The 15,238-nt window shown below is 43.0% G+C and overlaps 1 protein-coding gene across 1 annotated transcript; it reads right to left on the bottom strand.

Moving 5' to 3' along the window:
* Nucleotides 1-2,399: 2,399 nt before the first annotated feature.
* On the bottom strand, nt 2,400-15,186 carry LOC112256217 (cationic amino acid transporter 3). Its single transcript, XM_024429300.2, has 12 exons — nt 14,833-15,186; nt 8,551-8,972; nt 7,972-8,133; nt 7,599-7,770; nt 7,188-7,306; nt 6,235-6,457; nt 5,740-5,879; nt 5,517-5,619; nt 3,620-3,855; nt 3,268-3,434; nt 2,950-3,058; nt 2,400-2,784 (listed from the first exon to the last, which is right to left on the bottom strand). Exons 2-12 carry the CDS (start codon nt 8,915-8,917, stop codon nt 2,642-2,644), a joined length of 1,941 nt encoding a protein of 646 aa, XP_024285068.1. The 5' UTR covers nt 8,918-8,972; nt 14,833-15,186; the 3' UTR covers nt 2,400-2,641.
* Nucleotides 15,187-15,238: the final 52 nt, after the last annotated feature.

Below are 15,238 nucleotides of genomic sequence, written 5' to 3'. Positions count from 1 at the left end.
TGACCTTAAAATCTTCATTTGATACCAATAATAGCGGATATCAATTGTAATTGATAATCTGTGGAGACAATTTCCACATCAAACAGGCATAGAATACAAATGACAGTTTCATACCCTTGAAGTGAGCAACTGAAATATAGACTGAGGCACATAGTTAAACAGCAAAAAGTTGATGTAAACAACACCACACAAAGTTTCTATAAACAAAACTTGACTGAGGCTGGTGGGCTTTTCAGTTCAAGTTATTACTACATTCAGTTAGACACTCAGAGTTAGCGATTAAAACCCAGGCCCCTCTTTCAATGACACAATTATACATGGGAACCAGTCAGGTGGGTAACATGTACCACAAGCCTAAGACCTTCGAACATAAATGTAACCTGAAAGCCTTTTAATGCAACTCTAGAAATTATACTAGGTTCATGTATTGGAATCCCTTCTCTGCCTTTCACCAGTGTCAGTTTTGGGCTGAATATACAATCCCCCCCCCAGTCCCCAGTGTACCTTCCTACAGACATCTCTCTATTTGGTAGAGTTTGTATATCATCATGGTACAAAAATAAGTTATTTCTCTCATAACACAATCTCTACCTTTTAGCCTCTGAGAGCATAATTTTAAACCAAATAATTATTTGGGCAGGTCTTAAAAATAAAAATCATTTTAACATACATAAATATATATATATATGTATCTAACAAAAATATACATGCATGTTTCTGTATAAATATTTAAACACAATTATATAAATGATTGTTTAAAAGAATATTCAAAATTTGAACTTTTGGGTAAGGACTGTCAATTCTGACAATTTAATTGAATTGTCAATCATCTCTCTATAGTGCAGACAGTGAGTTCTGGGGTTGTTTGACACTCTGCTTGGTATTGCCTGTCCTCAAAGAACACAAATAAAACCATAGTGATTGACCTACATGGACAGAAGGACACGCAACACCATGTACACTGTTGATGTGCTTACTGACTCACAGGGCAAAGACACTAGAGATCAGATGTCATTTGGGGGAAAATGGCTGAATTGAGGCAGAAACAACCAGGCACTAGAATAACATGTTAAAGTGGAGAAACTCTGTATCCTTACCATTTGTACCACCTAAATGACATCATCATTGATACAAAGAACCCTTTCAACATTTAGATATGCAGAAATGTGGCAAGTTCATGTTGACAGAGTATATACAGTGCATTCGGAAAGTATTCGGACCCCTTGACCTTCTCCACATTGTTACATCCTTATTCTAAAATGGATTTAAAAGAAATTATCTCCTCAATACCACATAATGACAAAGCAAAAACAGGTTTAATTTTTCTCTCTTTTTTTTCCTAAAATGTAAAATAATTATCACATTTACATAAGGATTCAGGCCCTTTACTCAGTACTTTGTTGAAGCACCTTTGTCAGCGATTACAGCTTTGAGTCTTCTTGGGTATGACGCTATAAGCTTGGCACACCTGTATTTGGAGAGTTTCTCCCATTCTTCTCTGCAGATCCTCTCAAGTTGTGTCAGGTTGGATGGAGAGTGTCGCTGCACAGCTATTTTCTGATCTCTCCAGAGATGTCCGGGCTCTGGCTTAGCCACTCAAGGACATTGAGACTTGTCCCAAAGCGACTCCAGCGTTGTCTTGACTGTGTGCTTAGGGTCGTTGTTCTCTTGGAAGGTGAACCTTCGCCCCAGTCTGAAGTCCTGAGCGCTCTGGAGCAGGTTTTCGTCAAGGATCTCCCTGTACTTTTCTCCCTTCATCTTTCCCTCAATCCTGACTAGTCTCCCAGTCCCTGCTGCTGAAAAACATCTTCACAGCATGATGCTGCCACCACAATGCTCCACCGTAGGGATGGTGCCAGGTTTCCTCCAGACGTGACGCTTGGCATTCAGGCCAAGACCAGAGAATCTTGTTTCTCATGGTCTGAAAGTCCTTTAGGTGCCTTTAGGCAAACTTCATGTGCCTTTTACTGAAGATTGGCTTCCATCTGGCCATTCTACCATAATGGCCTGATTGGTGGAGTGCTACAGAGATGGTTGTCCTTCTGGAAGGTTCTCCCATCTCCACAGAGGAACTCTGGAGCTCTGTCAGAGTGATCATCGGGTTCTTGGTCACCTCCCCGATCAAGGCCCTTCTCCCCCGATTGCTCAGTTTGGCCGGTCGGCCAGATCTAGGAAGAGCCTAAGTGGTTCCAAACTTCTTCCACACTGTCAACTGTGGGACCTTATATAGACAGGTGTGTGCTTTTCCAAATAATGTCCAATCAATTGAATTTACCACAGGTAGATGCCAATCAAGTTGTAGAAACATCTCAACGATGATCAATGGAAAAAGGATGCACCTGAGCTCAATTCCGAGTCTCATAGCAAAGGGTAAATAAGTTTTTTTTTTTTTTTTTTTTTAAATACATTTGCAAAAGATTTCTAAAAAAATGTTTTTGCCTTTTTCATTATTGTGTGTAGATTGATGAGGGAAAACATTAATTTAATCCATTTCAGAAGAAGTATAAGACAGAAAGTTAAGAGTCTATTGTGGCACAATTCCCAGACAGTTAAAAAACAAACAGATAAGAATGTGCTCCTGTTCAAGGCTTGCGTCATATGTCGTTGGGGCAAATACCATCTATTCTACCACTATTCGCCTCTAAGGCATCATTCCTTCCACCTCATTGTCATCCTCTGCCAGGAAGTTGGGACTCTTTGATCGGAGGACTGGCTCAAATTTACCGCGGTTGGGTGTGGCCTCTGAGCTGTTCTTAATCCCGTAACCAAAGTAGATGATAAAACCTAGTAGAGAGAGGGAAGAAGGAAGAAAAACTGATTTAAACAGTGGTAAACTACAGCATGCCAAAGGTAAACCTCACTGACGCACTGTACTTGCGTAACAAAGTTGTGTAACAACACAGATGATGCAAGAGGCAAATAAATAATAGGGGTGGCAATCTCACTAACCAATAGTCATCCACACTGCAAAGCGACACCACGTTGGCCCATCCAGCTGCATCATGAGGTAAATGTTGACAAAGATACTGACCAATGGCAACACTGGGAGTAGGGGTACCTGAAGGGAATCAAAATGTTTATTTTGTACATTAAACCACACACTGGACAAAATATTTTCTAATTCACTTTTATGCGAAGAGCTGATGATCCAAGTACAGACAGACCAAGTGGTTACCAGGAGAATGAGGAAAACTTTAGTAAACGGGAACTGGTTCCTCAAGAAAAAGTATGTGAAATGAGTCATGTGACTGAAAACTCCCATCATACCTTAAAGGTGAGTGACTGTCTGCTCGGGGGCTGTCTCCATATGATGACCACACACAGGAAGGAGAAGAAGGCCAGTATCGCACATATGGTGACCCACACTGGGTGGCCACTCACCACCTCTACCCCACACACAGACAGCACTATGCACAGCAGGGTGAACACCACAGCTAAAGAGAGAAGAGATTGTTAACTTAGCATGTATAGTGGAATCTTATTAAATCATTTCAATGTATTCTCTCATTTGCATTATCAGACAGCTGCTTTCAGTATGCCAACCCTCTCAAAAACAGCTCACTTAAATATAGCTTTAAACACCATCAACACTTCACCCTGTCAAAAGGGGGAGACTCACAGATGACAGCGGTAGTGATGTAGACGATGAGCCCGGAGGTCTTGGTTGGGACGTCACAGCTGGGCACCAGCAGCATCTTGAGGATGAACCGCTCCCTGAGGGGCCTGGTCTCCCCCTCACTCTCCTGGCCAAACTCATCCCCACTGTCCCCCTCTGCCATGGCTGCCCTCTGCAGACCCACCAGCTCCACCAGCTTCTCACTGGCACCACTGACACCCAGGGTTCCCGGTTGGTACCTGAGAACAAATACACATACAGTTGAAGTCGGAAGTTTACATAGACCTTTCCCAAATATATTTAAACTCAGTTCTTCACAATTCCAGACATTTAATCCTTGTAAAAATTCCGTCTTAGGTCAGTTAGGATCACCACTTTATTTTAAGAATGTGAAATGTCAGAATAATAGTAGAGAGAATGATTTATTTCAGCGTTTATTTATTTCATCGCATTCCCAGTAGGTCAGAAGTTTACATACTCAATTAGTATTTGGTAGCATTGGCTTTAAATGGTTTAACTTGGGTGAAATGTTTTAAGTAGCCTTCCACAAGTTTCCCCCAATAAGTTGGGCGAATTTTGGCCCATTCCTCCTGACAGAGCTGGTGGAACTGAGTGAGTGCTTGGGGTCATTGTCCATTTGGAAGTCCCATTTGTGACCAAGCTTTAACTTTCAGACTGATGTTTTGAGATGTTGCTTCAATATATCCACATAATTTTCCTCCCTCATGATGCCATCTATTTTGTGAAGTGCACCAGTCCCTCCTGCAGCAAAGCAGCCCCACAACATGATGCTGCCACCCCGTGCTTCACGGTTTGGATGGTATTCTTCGGCTTGCAAGCCTCCCCCTTTTTCCTCCAAACATAACGATGGTCATTATGGCCAAACAGTTCTATTTTTGTTTCATCAGACCAGAGGACATTTCTCCAAAAAGTAAAATCTTTGCTCCTATGTGCAGTTGCAAACCGTAGTCTGGCTTTTTTATGGCGGTTTTGGAGAGGTGGCTTCTTCCTTGCTGAGCGGCCTTTCAGGTTATGTCGATATAGGACTCGTTTTACTGTGGATATAGATACTTTTGTACCTGTTTCCTCCAGCATCTTCACACAGTCCTTTGCTGTTGTTCTGGGATTGATTTGCACATTTCCCACCACAGTACGTTCATCTCTCGGAGACAGAATGTGTCTCCTTCCTGAGCAGTATGATGGCTGCGTGGTCCCATGGTGTTTATACTTGCGTACTATTGTTTGTACAGATGAACGTGGTACCTTCAGGAAATTGCTCCCAAGGATGAACCAGAGTTGTGGAGGTCTACTTTTTTTCCCCTGAGGTCTTGGCTGATTTCTTTTGATTTTTCCATGATGTCAAGCAAAGAGGCACTGAGTTTGAAGGTAGGCCTTGAAATAAATTCACAGGTACACCTCCTATTTACTCAAATTATGTCAATTTGCCTATCAAAAACTTCTAAAGCCATGACATCATTTTCTGGAATTTTCCAAGCTGTTTAAAGGCACAGTCAACTTAATGTATGTATACTTCTGACCCACTGGAATTGTGATACAGGGAATTATAAGTGAAATAATCTGTCTGTAAACAATTGTTGGAAAAATTACTTGTGTCATGCACAAAGTAGATGTCCTAACCGACTTGCCAAAACTATAGTTTGTTAACAAGAAATTTGTGGAGTGGTTGAAAAATAAGTTAATGATTCCAACCTAAGTGGATGTAAACTTCCGACTTCAACTGTAGGTAGAATTCAGTCAACCCTTACTTTACTACGTTACGTTGACTGAGAACATTTTCATTTACAGCAAAGAGTTGGATATTTGAGGAATCAAATGTGTTTGTGCCTGACTCTTAAAAGAAAAAGAAAAAAGTGTGTTAGCTAAAATCCTCTGTGCTAACCTGAGGATAAGCACGCACACAGCCACTAGTGTGTATGCCAGGAGAGTTCCTATCGACATCAGGTCCACCAGGGCTGCCAGATCAAACAGGAATGCCATCAGGGCTGTCGAAAGAAAGAATACGTTTAAATTCTAAGCAGCATAGAGTAGCAGCTAAACAGTTGACAGAAAACGAAATGTTGGTGCACAAAGGAGATACTTAGTAAAGCATGAGCTAAGCTTACCTGCTACAATACCCGACACGATGGTGGCTAACAGGGGGGTCTTGGTTTTGATGTTCATCTTTGAGAGGAAACGGAAGAGCAGGCCGTCCTCAGCCATGGCATAGATTACACGGGGCATGGGGAACATTGAGCCCAGTAAACTGGACAGGGAAAAGAGAGAAAGACTCAGACACAGTAGTCGCCATCACACAGAGGCCAGCCATGTCGCTGGACAGTCCACAGACACTGAATGACCCCGAAATATAAGTTAAAACATGAAACAAACACTTTTGGGTTCATATATTCCACATCATAATTTGTGTCCGTTCCCTTGCCTGCAAATAATTACAAACAAAAAATGAATTGAAAGCACAGTATATGAAAATAAACATCTGTTCAAACCCAGAAATAAATATCTAACCAAAAATAGCCTGCCATCTGGGTGCCTTTCAACCTTTGATAGAAGTGCACACAAGGCCATGAGGAAGTCTCTATGGGAAACTGTCTGTCAGTCACCTGGTGGAGAGTGCACAGAGGGAGCCCACAGCCACGATGTAGCGGGCAGGGTCCCAGTGCACATACTTGAAGGCCTCTGGCAGCGGGCTCTCTTTGTTCAGCAGGTAGTAGGGCATCATGAGAGTGAGGGCTGCAGACACCCCGAAGTAGGCAAAGAAACAGATGAGCAGAGAAGCCACGATACCGATGGGGATGGAACGCATGGGGTTCTTGGCCTCTTCACCTGTGGAAAAAGATTGAGACGGTTTAGATTTGACAGTCGTCAACCACAGGTACATTTTACATGGACTTTTTAGCCATTAAGGGGACGCTCTTATCCAGAGAATACATTTTCATACGGGTCCCCCGTGGGAATCAAACCCACAACCCTGGCATTGCAAGCACTATACTCTACCAGCTGAGCCACACGGAACCAAAACATTAAGAACACCTGCTCTTTCCATGACAAAGACTGACCAGGTGAAAGCTATGAACCGTTATTGATGTCACTTGTTAAATCCAGTTCAGTCTGTGTAGATGAAGGAGAGGAAACAGGTAGGTTAACAAATTATTTTTAAGCCTTGAAGACATTGATTGACATTCAAAGGGTGAATTGGCAAGACAAAAGATTTAAGTGCCTTTGAACGGGGTATGATGGTCGGTGCCAGGCGCACCAGTTTGTGTGTCAAGAACTGCATCGCTGCTGGGATTCACACAACAGTTTCCTGTGTGTATCAAGAATGGTCCACCACCCAAAGCACATCCAGCCAACTTGACACAACTGTGGAAAGCATTGGAGTCAACATGGGCCAGCATCCCTGTGGAACGCTTTCAACACCTAGTAGAGTCCATGCCCTGACGAATTGAGGCTGTTCTGAAGGCAAAAGCAGGGGGTGCCGTGCCACTCAATATTACGGGATTCTTAATGTTGTGTGTAAATCATTGGTGTCAAGAGACGAGAGGAAATTGCCTACTTGTGGTTGCGATGCAGTCGAAACCCACAAAGGCATAGAAGCAAGTTGCTGCACCAGAAAGGACTCCACTGAAGCCGAATGGAGCAAAACCCCCATTGCCAAACTTCTCTTTAATAATCCTGGACAAAGAAAGAGCAGGGGACTGGTTATAATTATTGTTTAATAAAGTTATTGAAGTAGCCTGGAAAATAAAGAAAAACAGCAAAGAGAAAGATAATAATTTCATATTCAGTCTTCAGGAAGAGAACTGGTATCCCTAATGGTTGATGTCTCTAAAGGAGTTAATATATTTTTGTAAACAGGCTCATATATTCAACTACTCCCTTGGGCTGATTTTAAAAAAACATTGCTGCCTAATAAACCACTCCTCATGAACTCTTCTGTCTGTCTGCCGGCTGATTGGTGACTCACTCTGTATCAGTGATGTTGGATGTGTTGACAAAGTACTCGACAGTGAGGTTCCAGTTAGTACGGTCTCCCTTCACCAGTCCTGAGATGATGACGAAGCCCAGCACCACCAGGTTGACCCCCGTGAAGATCTTGTTCACCAGGGCCGACTCACTCACGCCAAACGCCAGCAGACCTGTGTGGGTGTTGGCAAAGTGTCAGGGCCACAGACGTGGGCAGCGACCAAGCACAGCCAATCATAATGCTACGCTGAATGGGAAATCTTCGCATGCCCTAAGGCAGGAATGAAGAGCCCTATTATTGTGGCTGTATTTTCGCTGAGGGTGTGTATAATGCTTTCAAATGTCTTCAGAGTTATGTTAAATGAGAGCCTCACCAGTGAGCAGCAAGATCAGGATGAGGGCGAAGAGGTCTGGGTATTCAGCCAGAATATTCCCAGGGACCTTGATGGACATGGAGGCTCTGAAGAAGTTTGAGATCTTCTGTTCAACCAGGTTGTCAAAGGTGGAGCTCCAGGCCCGAGAAACACTGGCTGTGCCTGAAAGAGGGAGGGAAGAGGAAGGGAGTGAGAGGAAGAGATTTATAATGACAGAAGTTGGAGTCACACTTTCAAGGGCCCTTCTGTCAAGAGGCAATCCTTCTAGAGGACCAATCTGTCTGTAAAACCGCTTCAGCTCAAGTCCTCAACAGAATCTTAATTATTCAGCTTCTCAGAATTGCTGATCATCTCAATTGACTGTCTTGGGTATTGCAGTAATATCCCTGCTTAGAGTTAAGAGGAAAATTTTCAAGAGATTTATCATTGCACCTCTCATATCCTGTTTCAACCTCAAATGTGTTTCTTGCAACTTTATAAGATACAAACAAATCAAACGTTCCCTCCCCCCATTTTGAATCGCATCCCTTCTTAATCTCAAAAATCCCTCATTTTCTCTAACTCCCACTTCTGACTCACCTATGACATAGGAGAGGATGAGGTTCCAACCAGTAATGAAGGCCCAGATCTCCCCCACTGTCACATAGCTGTACATGTAGGCTGAACCAGTCTTTGGCACACGGGCACCAAACTCAGCATAACACAGACCAGCAAGGACGGAGGAGAGCGCTGCGATGAGGAAGCAGAGCACGATGGCTGGGCCGGCCTTCTCCCTGGCAACCTCTCCAGCCAGCAAATAGACGCCGGCCCCCAGAGTGGCGCCCACCCCCAGGGCTATCAGGTCCAGTGTGCTCAGGCAGCGGGCGAAGTGGCTCTCTTCCTGGTTACAGTCCAGCGCTCGCCGCCTGAGCAGCATCTTACCAAAGGAAGCTAGCTTCTCAGCCATGGTAGGACAGCAGGTCACCAAGTCAAGAGGAGATGAAGGATCTTCTTACAGCCGGCTGGGGAGGAGGAGAAATAAATCAAATACGCTGCATTCAGAAAGTATTCAGACCCCTTGACTTTTTCCAATTCTTTAAATTACAGCCTTATTTCCCCTCATCAATCCACACACACAAAATCCCCCATAATGACAAGCAAAAACAGGTTATTAGAATGTTTTACAAATTTATTCAAAATTAAAAACTTAAATATCATATTTATGTAAATATTCAGACCCTTTTTAAAAACCTTTATTTAACTAGGCAAGTCAGTTAAGAACAAATTCTTATTTTCAATGACAGCCTAGGAACAGTAGGTTAACTACCTTGTTCAGGGGTAGAACAACAGATTCTTGTCAGCTCAGGGATTCGATCTTGCAACCTTTCGGTTACAAGTCCAAAGCTCTAACCACTAGGCTACCTGCCACCCCATGCTATGAGACTTGAAATTGAGCTCAGGTGCATCCTGTTTCCATTGATCATCCTTGAGATGTTTCAATCACTTGATTGGAATCCAACTGTGGTAAATTCAATTTATTGGTCATGATTTGGAAAGGCACACACCTGTGTATATAAAAGGTCCCACAGTTGACAGTGCATGTCAGAGCAAAGAAACAAAGCCATGAGGTCGAAGGAATGGTTCTTAGATCTCAGACATGATTGTGTCGAAGCACATATCTGGGGAAGGGTACCAAAACATTTCTGCAGCATTGAAGGTCCTCAAGAACACAGTGGCCTCCATCATTATTAAATGGAAGAAGTTTGGAACCACCAAGACTCTTCCTAGAGCTGGCCGTCCGGCAAAACTGTGCAATCTGGGGACAAGGGCCTCAGTCAGGAAGGTGAACAAGAACCCGATGGTCACTCTGACAGAGCTCCAGAGTTCCTCTGTGGAGATGGGAGAACCTTCCAGAAGGTCAACCATCTTTGCAGCACTCCATCAATCAGGCCTTTATGGTAGAGTGGCCAGATGGAAGCCACTCCTCAGCAAAAGGCACATGACAGCCACTTGGGAGTTTGCCAAAAAGGTACCTAAAAGGACTCTCAGACCATGAGAAACAAGATTCTCTGGTCTGACGAAACCAAGATTTAACTCTTTGGCCTGAATGCCAAGTGTCACGTCTGGAGGAAACATGGCACCATCCCTATAGTGAAGCATGGTGGTGGCAGCAGCATGCTGTGGGGATGTTTTTCAGCGGCAGGGACTGGGAGACTAGTCAGGACCGAGGGAAAAATGAACGGAATAAAGTACAGAGAGACCCTTGATGAAAACCTGCTCCAGAGCGCTCAGGACCTCAGACTGGGGCGAAGGTTCACCTTCCAACAGCACAACGACCCTAAGCACACAGCCAAGACAACGCTGGAATGGCTTCGGGACAAGTCTCTGAATGGCCCAGCCAGAGCCAGGACTTGAACCCGATCAAACATCTCTGGAGAGACCTGAAAATAGCTGTGTGGCAACACTCCCCATCCAACCTGACAGAGCTTGAGACGATCTGCAGAGAAGAACGGGAGAAACTCCCCAAATACAGGTGTGCCAAGCTTGTATCATCATACCCAAGAAGACAGCTCACACACACACACACACAACAGGAGTGATTTTGAAGGACAAGCCCAGACACTGAAGAGTTTATCACAGCCCAATCTTGGATGAAGAACTGCTTTAACTCAGCGACATTTGTGGGTTTTCAAGCATGAACTGCTCATTCCAAGTCCTGTTACAACTTCTCAAATTGGAATTAGGTCTGGACTTTGACTAGGCCATTCCAAAACTTCACATTTGTTGCTTGAAAACGAGCAGTCCATGCTTGAAAACCCATACATGTCGCTGAGTTAAAGCAGTTCTGCATGTAAGAGTGGGCCAAAATTCCTCCACAGCGATGTGAGAGACTGATCAACAACTACAGGAAGCGTTTGGTTGAAGTCATTGTAGCTAAAAGGTGGCACAACCAGTTATTGAGTGTAAGGCAGCAGGGGCATTACTATTTCAGATCCAATCGAAATAAAAGAGACAGTCAGGGAGAATTTTTTTAACTAAATGAATTTAGCATTTTGTTACTTTTGAGCAAAAAATAACATTTTCCATGGCAAAGATCATAGAATTGCAGGAAACTAGCTTTAAAACGGCAACAACAAAATAAATCTCAGCTCCATGGCAGAATATGTAGAATCGCAGGAAATTCAATTTAAGACAACAAAAAAGAAAAGGAATTAGCCTAAAAATGCTAAAATGTCAGATTTTGCCACGACAATGGCCAACCGAGCTCATTGGCACTCTCCACTACCATGACAACCATCTAAGACCCTTTTTGATCCAGAAACAAACCTGATTGGTACAGATCTGTACCTGGGAACAGAGCTCATTAGAATAAAAGCCAGTGTGTAGAATAATATCCAAACATGCAAAGGAGGATATTACATTTTTCTACCTTTGTGTACAGGATACATCACCATGAAGAGAATGACATTCACAATTATGCATTTCTGTACAGAACAGGGACCCATGATGTCATTCTGTTACCGGGTGTTAATCTACTTCACTTAGTAGTTCAATAACCAAAAGAGATTTTTTCAAACTCAAGGTGTCATGTTGTAGCTGACACACCATTCTTTCTGACATCTTTGAATCTTAATTCGAGGCAGATATTTAACTGAGCTTTTGGAAAACATGGTCACATAAAAAAGTCGGAGGAGATTTTTCAAAAACTCTGTTTCCCAATTTTACATCTGCACCGTTCTTTAATTAAATGTGTTTTTGAAAAATGTTCAGTGGGAACTGTTAAAAGTAGTCATTGTGCTTAGAGTTGTATGGTTTGTTTAACTTTGCAATGAATTGTTTTTGTTTGGCATACTTTTAAAGCAAAAATTAGGAGGTTCAGCGTCATTCTGTTAACGTGGAATTGCCCATATGCGTCCTGTGTAAAACCCCATTCTCTCTACAGATCTCCACCTGATACTAGGATAACCTGCTTCTAAAGGCAGGCTGGCTGAATAGTGAATAATGGCAGGCAGCCATTTAGGCATAGACAGTGACAGCTCTGTCCCGACCTCTGGCTGGTGGTCCCTCACGGGAAGAAAGCCATGCAGTAGTGCTGACCAGTACCCTGACCTTGGCAGAGACCATAGTGAATCTGAAACACTAGCTAAGGGAGAGATTTAAGAACCCCATTCATTTGCAGCCAGAAGAAAAACTAAAATAGGAGAACAAAGAAAAGAAATAAGAAAAGGGAGAAAGGGGGGGGGGGAAATAGGAGGAATGGCAGCAACGTTGGCAAAGAAAGCATGGGAGAGAGAGACAGGGGAATGGAAAAACCTGATGAAGGGCCTCTGACTTGACACACCAGACCGATTTAAATTTTAAAGAAGCATAAGAAAAATAGAATCGCCACATCCAACGGTGCCCAAAACAGCTACCGTTAAACAGGAAGGAGTAGTCTAGCTGTCTAAGCCCACTGTTAGGGCGCCATGGTTGGACATAATAAAGCTCTCCTGTCTGGCGATGGCTTCAGGTTGATCCTAGGCGCACACACACCGGAGAGGCCATGCAAGTTTAATAAGGTTGAGTCTGGGAAATACACCTTATCAGGAGGAAGAGAGCGTCTATGTCAACTCTGTTTGGCTGACGGAAGATAACGCCTACAGGGAACACAGACTACACAGGTGACTGCATAGCATACACACATATCTCAGGTCGTTGTTCTCAATCTGTAGTGTACAGACTATAGACGATGAATGCAACAAATATGCATAACTCAGTCACCAGTTACTACACACACGGCACTTACCATTTGAACAGTAACATATGGCTGAACAGTAACATATGGCTGACCATTGACAATAGGGATGCAATCCCATTGACTGTAAGGTCTGCTTGTTAGAATCAGTAGGCTGACATACTAGCCAGGAGAAGTTGAGCCAGCCAGACTGTGATCACAACTAGGCCTAAATCAAGCATAGAGTTGGCCTTTCTCCTCCATTAAGAGGATAATCGGCAACGTTACGTAAACCTAACCTTCGAGGAAATAAATTTGCCATGACTATGGGCTCTATTCAAGCTGTAAAGCGTTACAGATTCCGCGATAGAAATGTAAAGGTAATTTCCCATTGAGCCGACATATGCAGCGTTTACCGTGAATGAGGTCTCTGCTAAAGCGGGAACATTGCTTTTAAATCTCAATCACGCTGTAAAACTGAATTTAAACGATGCGTATTGAATAGAGAGAGCACTGTTTGTGTAGCCTAGAAAGAGTATGGCGTAGTGTGTGGGCTACACTAACCGAAGTCTTAGAAATAGGTTGTGGGAGCTGAAATAATGAGTCGTTCTGGTCATGTATAAGCAGGTTTATTCTCAATACAACTGTAAAAGATAGAACAACCATTGTAAACCGAATTTATGACAGAAAATCTGGCCTAGGTGCCAGGACATTTCCGAGTTCAACAATGCTACATTGTTGTCTTGCCATGACTACAACAAGTTGTTCCATGCTCACAAAGAGTTTTAGTAAATAAAGACAAATAAGTTCTACAGTTCATGATTAAATTTAAACAAGTTAACAGGCCACTTTCAGAAGACCAAGCATCATATGACAATGGAATCCTTTCCTGTTTGCTAAGGAATGAGACAGGGCATAATGTTCAATTTGCAGGTCCTGGAATCCAGGACGGGTGTTTCCATGGTTACCTCGCTTCACTTCATCTGAAATGACACCAGTTGGTGCACACTGCATTTGCTATTCATCAGATCCTTTCCTCCAAAAGGGCAATTTAATTATGGGCCATGATGACAACAGAGCATCAGCAGCCACAGCAGCCAGCTTTCTTTTTATTAACGTGCCCATGTCTCCACAATAATGCAATTCACCAAAAGGCTGAAAGATCTTCCGGAGTGCCCATTCTCTACATGGTTAACTCTTATAGTAGACTTATACCATTCATTTGATCACTTCCAAGAGAACTGTTTACCTTATCACCCTACCAACACCACACCACACACCATCCTCTCAGCCCGGGAGCACTCACAGGTCTCAAGCAGATGAAACTTACTCAGCCTGGGAATCTCTCAGCAGGGCTCTTTCACACTAGTCTTTCCAGTCACAGTTCTTACTAAAACACGCAAACATTACTTGGAATCCCAACAGAAGGTAGGTGTGGTGGTTAGGTTTCTTGGCTGAAAAAAAAATACCCTACAGAAATTTTTGACACCGGGAAAAGACATGCCTCAGCAGGTAAATATGAACATAGTTATGCAAACCATTAACATAGAGCCAAGCATTCCACAATAGAAACGGTCAGTACTGCGTTTGCAGATTAAACAGCAATAGGATATCCAAGGCTATATTTGGTTGAAATATATTGTAGTTGGAGGGATATTATTACCTAGCTAGGCAAGATTAATACATTCAAGAGTGAACGGACTACAGACTTGCACAGAGTAATGCAGAGGTCAGTGTTTTTACTAGGAACAAAGTAAACAGCCACCCACCTGATTCCAGGGGTACAGATGGCTAGAAAGGTCAAATACATAATGGTCGACACTCAAATATTAATCTAGCTAACTACATAAAACAACGACAGTCTGATTTACGTTTGGGTTCAGCTAGCTATTGCTGACGATGCGAGTCAGAGCACGCGAGTCTGGTAGCCTGGCACAAAACGTAGTAGCGCGTGGATTGTGGTAGCCATGCTGGGCATCGCGAAAATGTCCAGCAGACCAACCAACAACTGCCACATTCGTTCCAGCTACTGCTATTCACTATACATCTCCCTATCTTGAATGACTGAGTTCATTGATTCCTGTCGGTGAGCAGTCGCATTTGGTTCACATAGCTAGCTAATTCAATTTACATTCGATGCCTTTGGTAAATAACTTATAGCTACATACCTGAGGAATTGATGGGCACAGATATAAATTCTGCGATCAGATGGAACATCTGTCTTTACAGTCTGTAAAAGGTGTGACTAGAATATGACTACTCTAAGTGGCACAACCAATGTATTTTATTTGGCTAACAGTGTAAACATCCCGCCTCTACTCAACTCTCATTGGTTGTCATCCGGGGAAATAGACAGATTAATGTCATTTGTCAGACGTCATTGGAATGTAAGCAACGTCAATACCTTTTAAAGGTACAAAAGGTAAAATGTCCACATGGAACTAATGACATTTTAATAGAACGGACGTCTATTTATCTACTACAGTGTAGTAGTACATCCAGTTCCTTTTTTTAAAGTCACTATTACACCAGGTATGGCTATTTCCATCTGGTCTGGTCGCTTTCTTGCCTTGT

Source organism: Oncorhynchus tshawytscha, linkage group LG08, assembly GCF_018296145.1.
Source record: "Oncorhynchus tshawytscha isolate Ot180627B linkage group LG08, Otsh_v2.0, whole genome shotgun sequence".
NCBI lineage: Eukaryota > Metazoa > Chordata > Actinopteri > Salmoniformes > Salmonidae > Oncorhynchus > Oncorhynchus tshawytscha.
This window is presented reverse-complemented; position numbering and strand designations above follow the sequence as displayed.

Excerpts from the sequence above, each read along its gene's own strand:
- LOC112256217 (XM_024429300.2), bottom strand. The coding sequence starts at position 8,917 with ATGGCTGAGAAGCTAGCTTCCTTTGGTAAGATGCTGCTCAGGCGGCGA. Across the intron at positions 6,458-7,187 it reads CGACTGCATCGCAACCACAA|GTGAAGAGGCCAAGAACCCC; the intron begins GTAGGCAATTTC and ends CTTTTTCCACAG. Across the intron at positions 3,435-3,619 it reads CATCACTACCGCTGTCATCT|CTGTGGTGTTCACCCTGCTG; the intron begins GTGAGTCTCCCC and ends TTCTCTCTTTAG.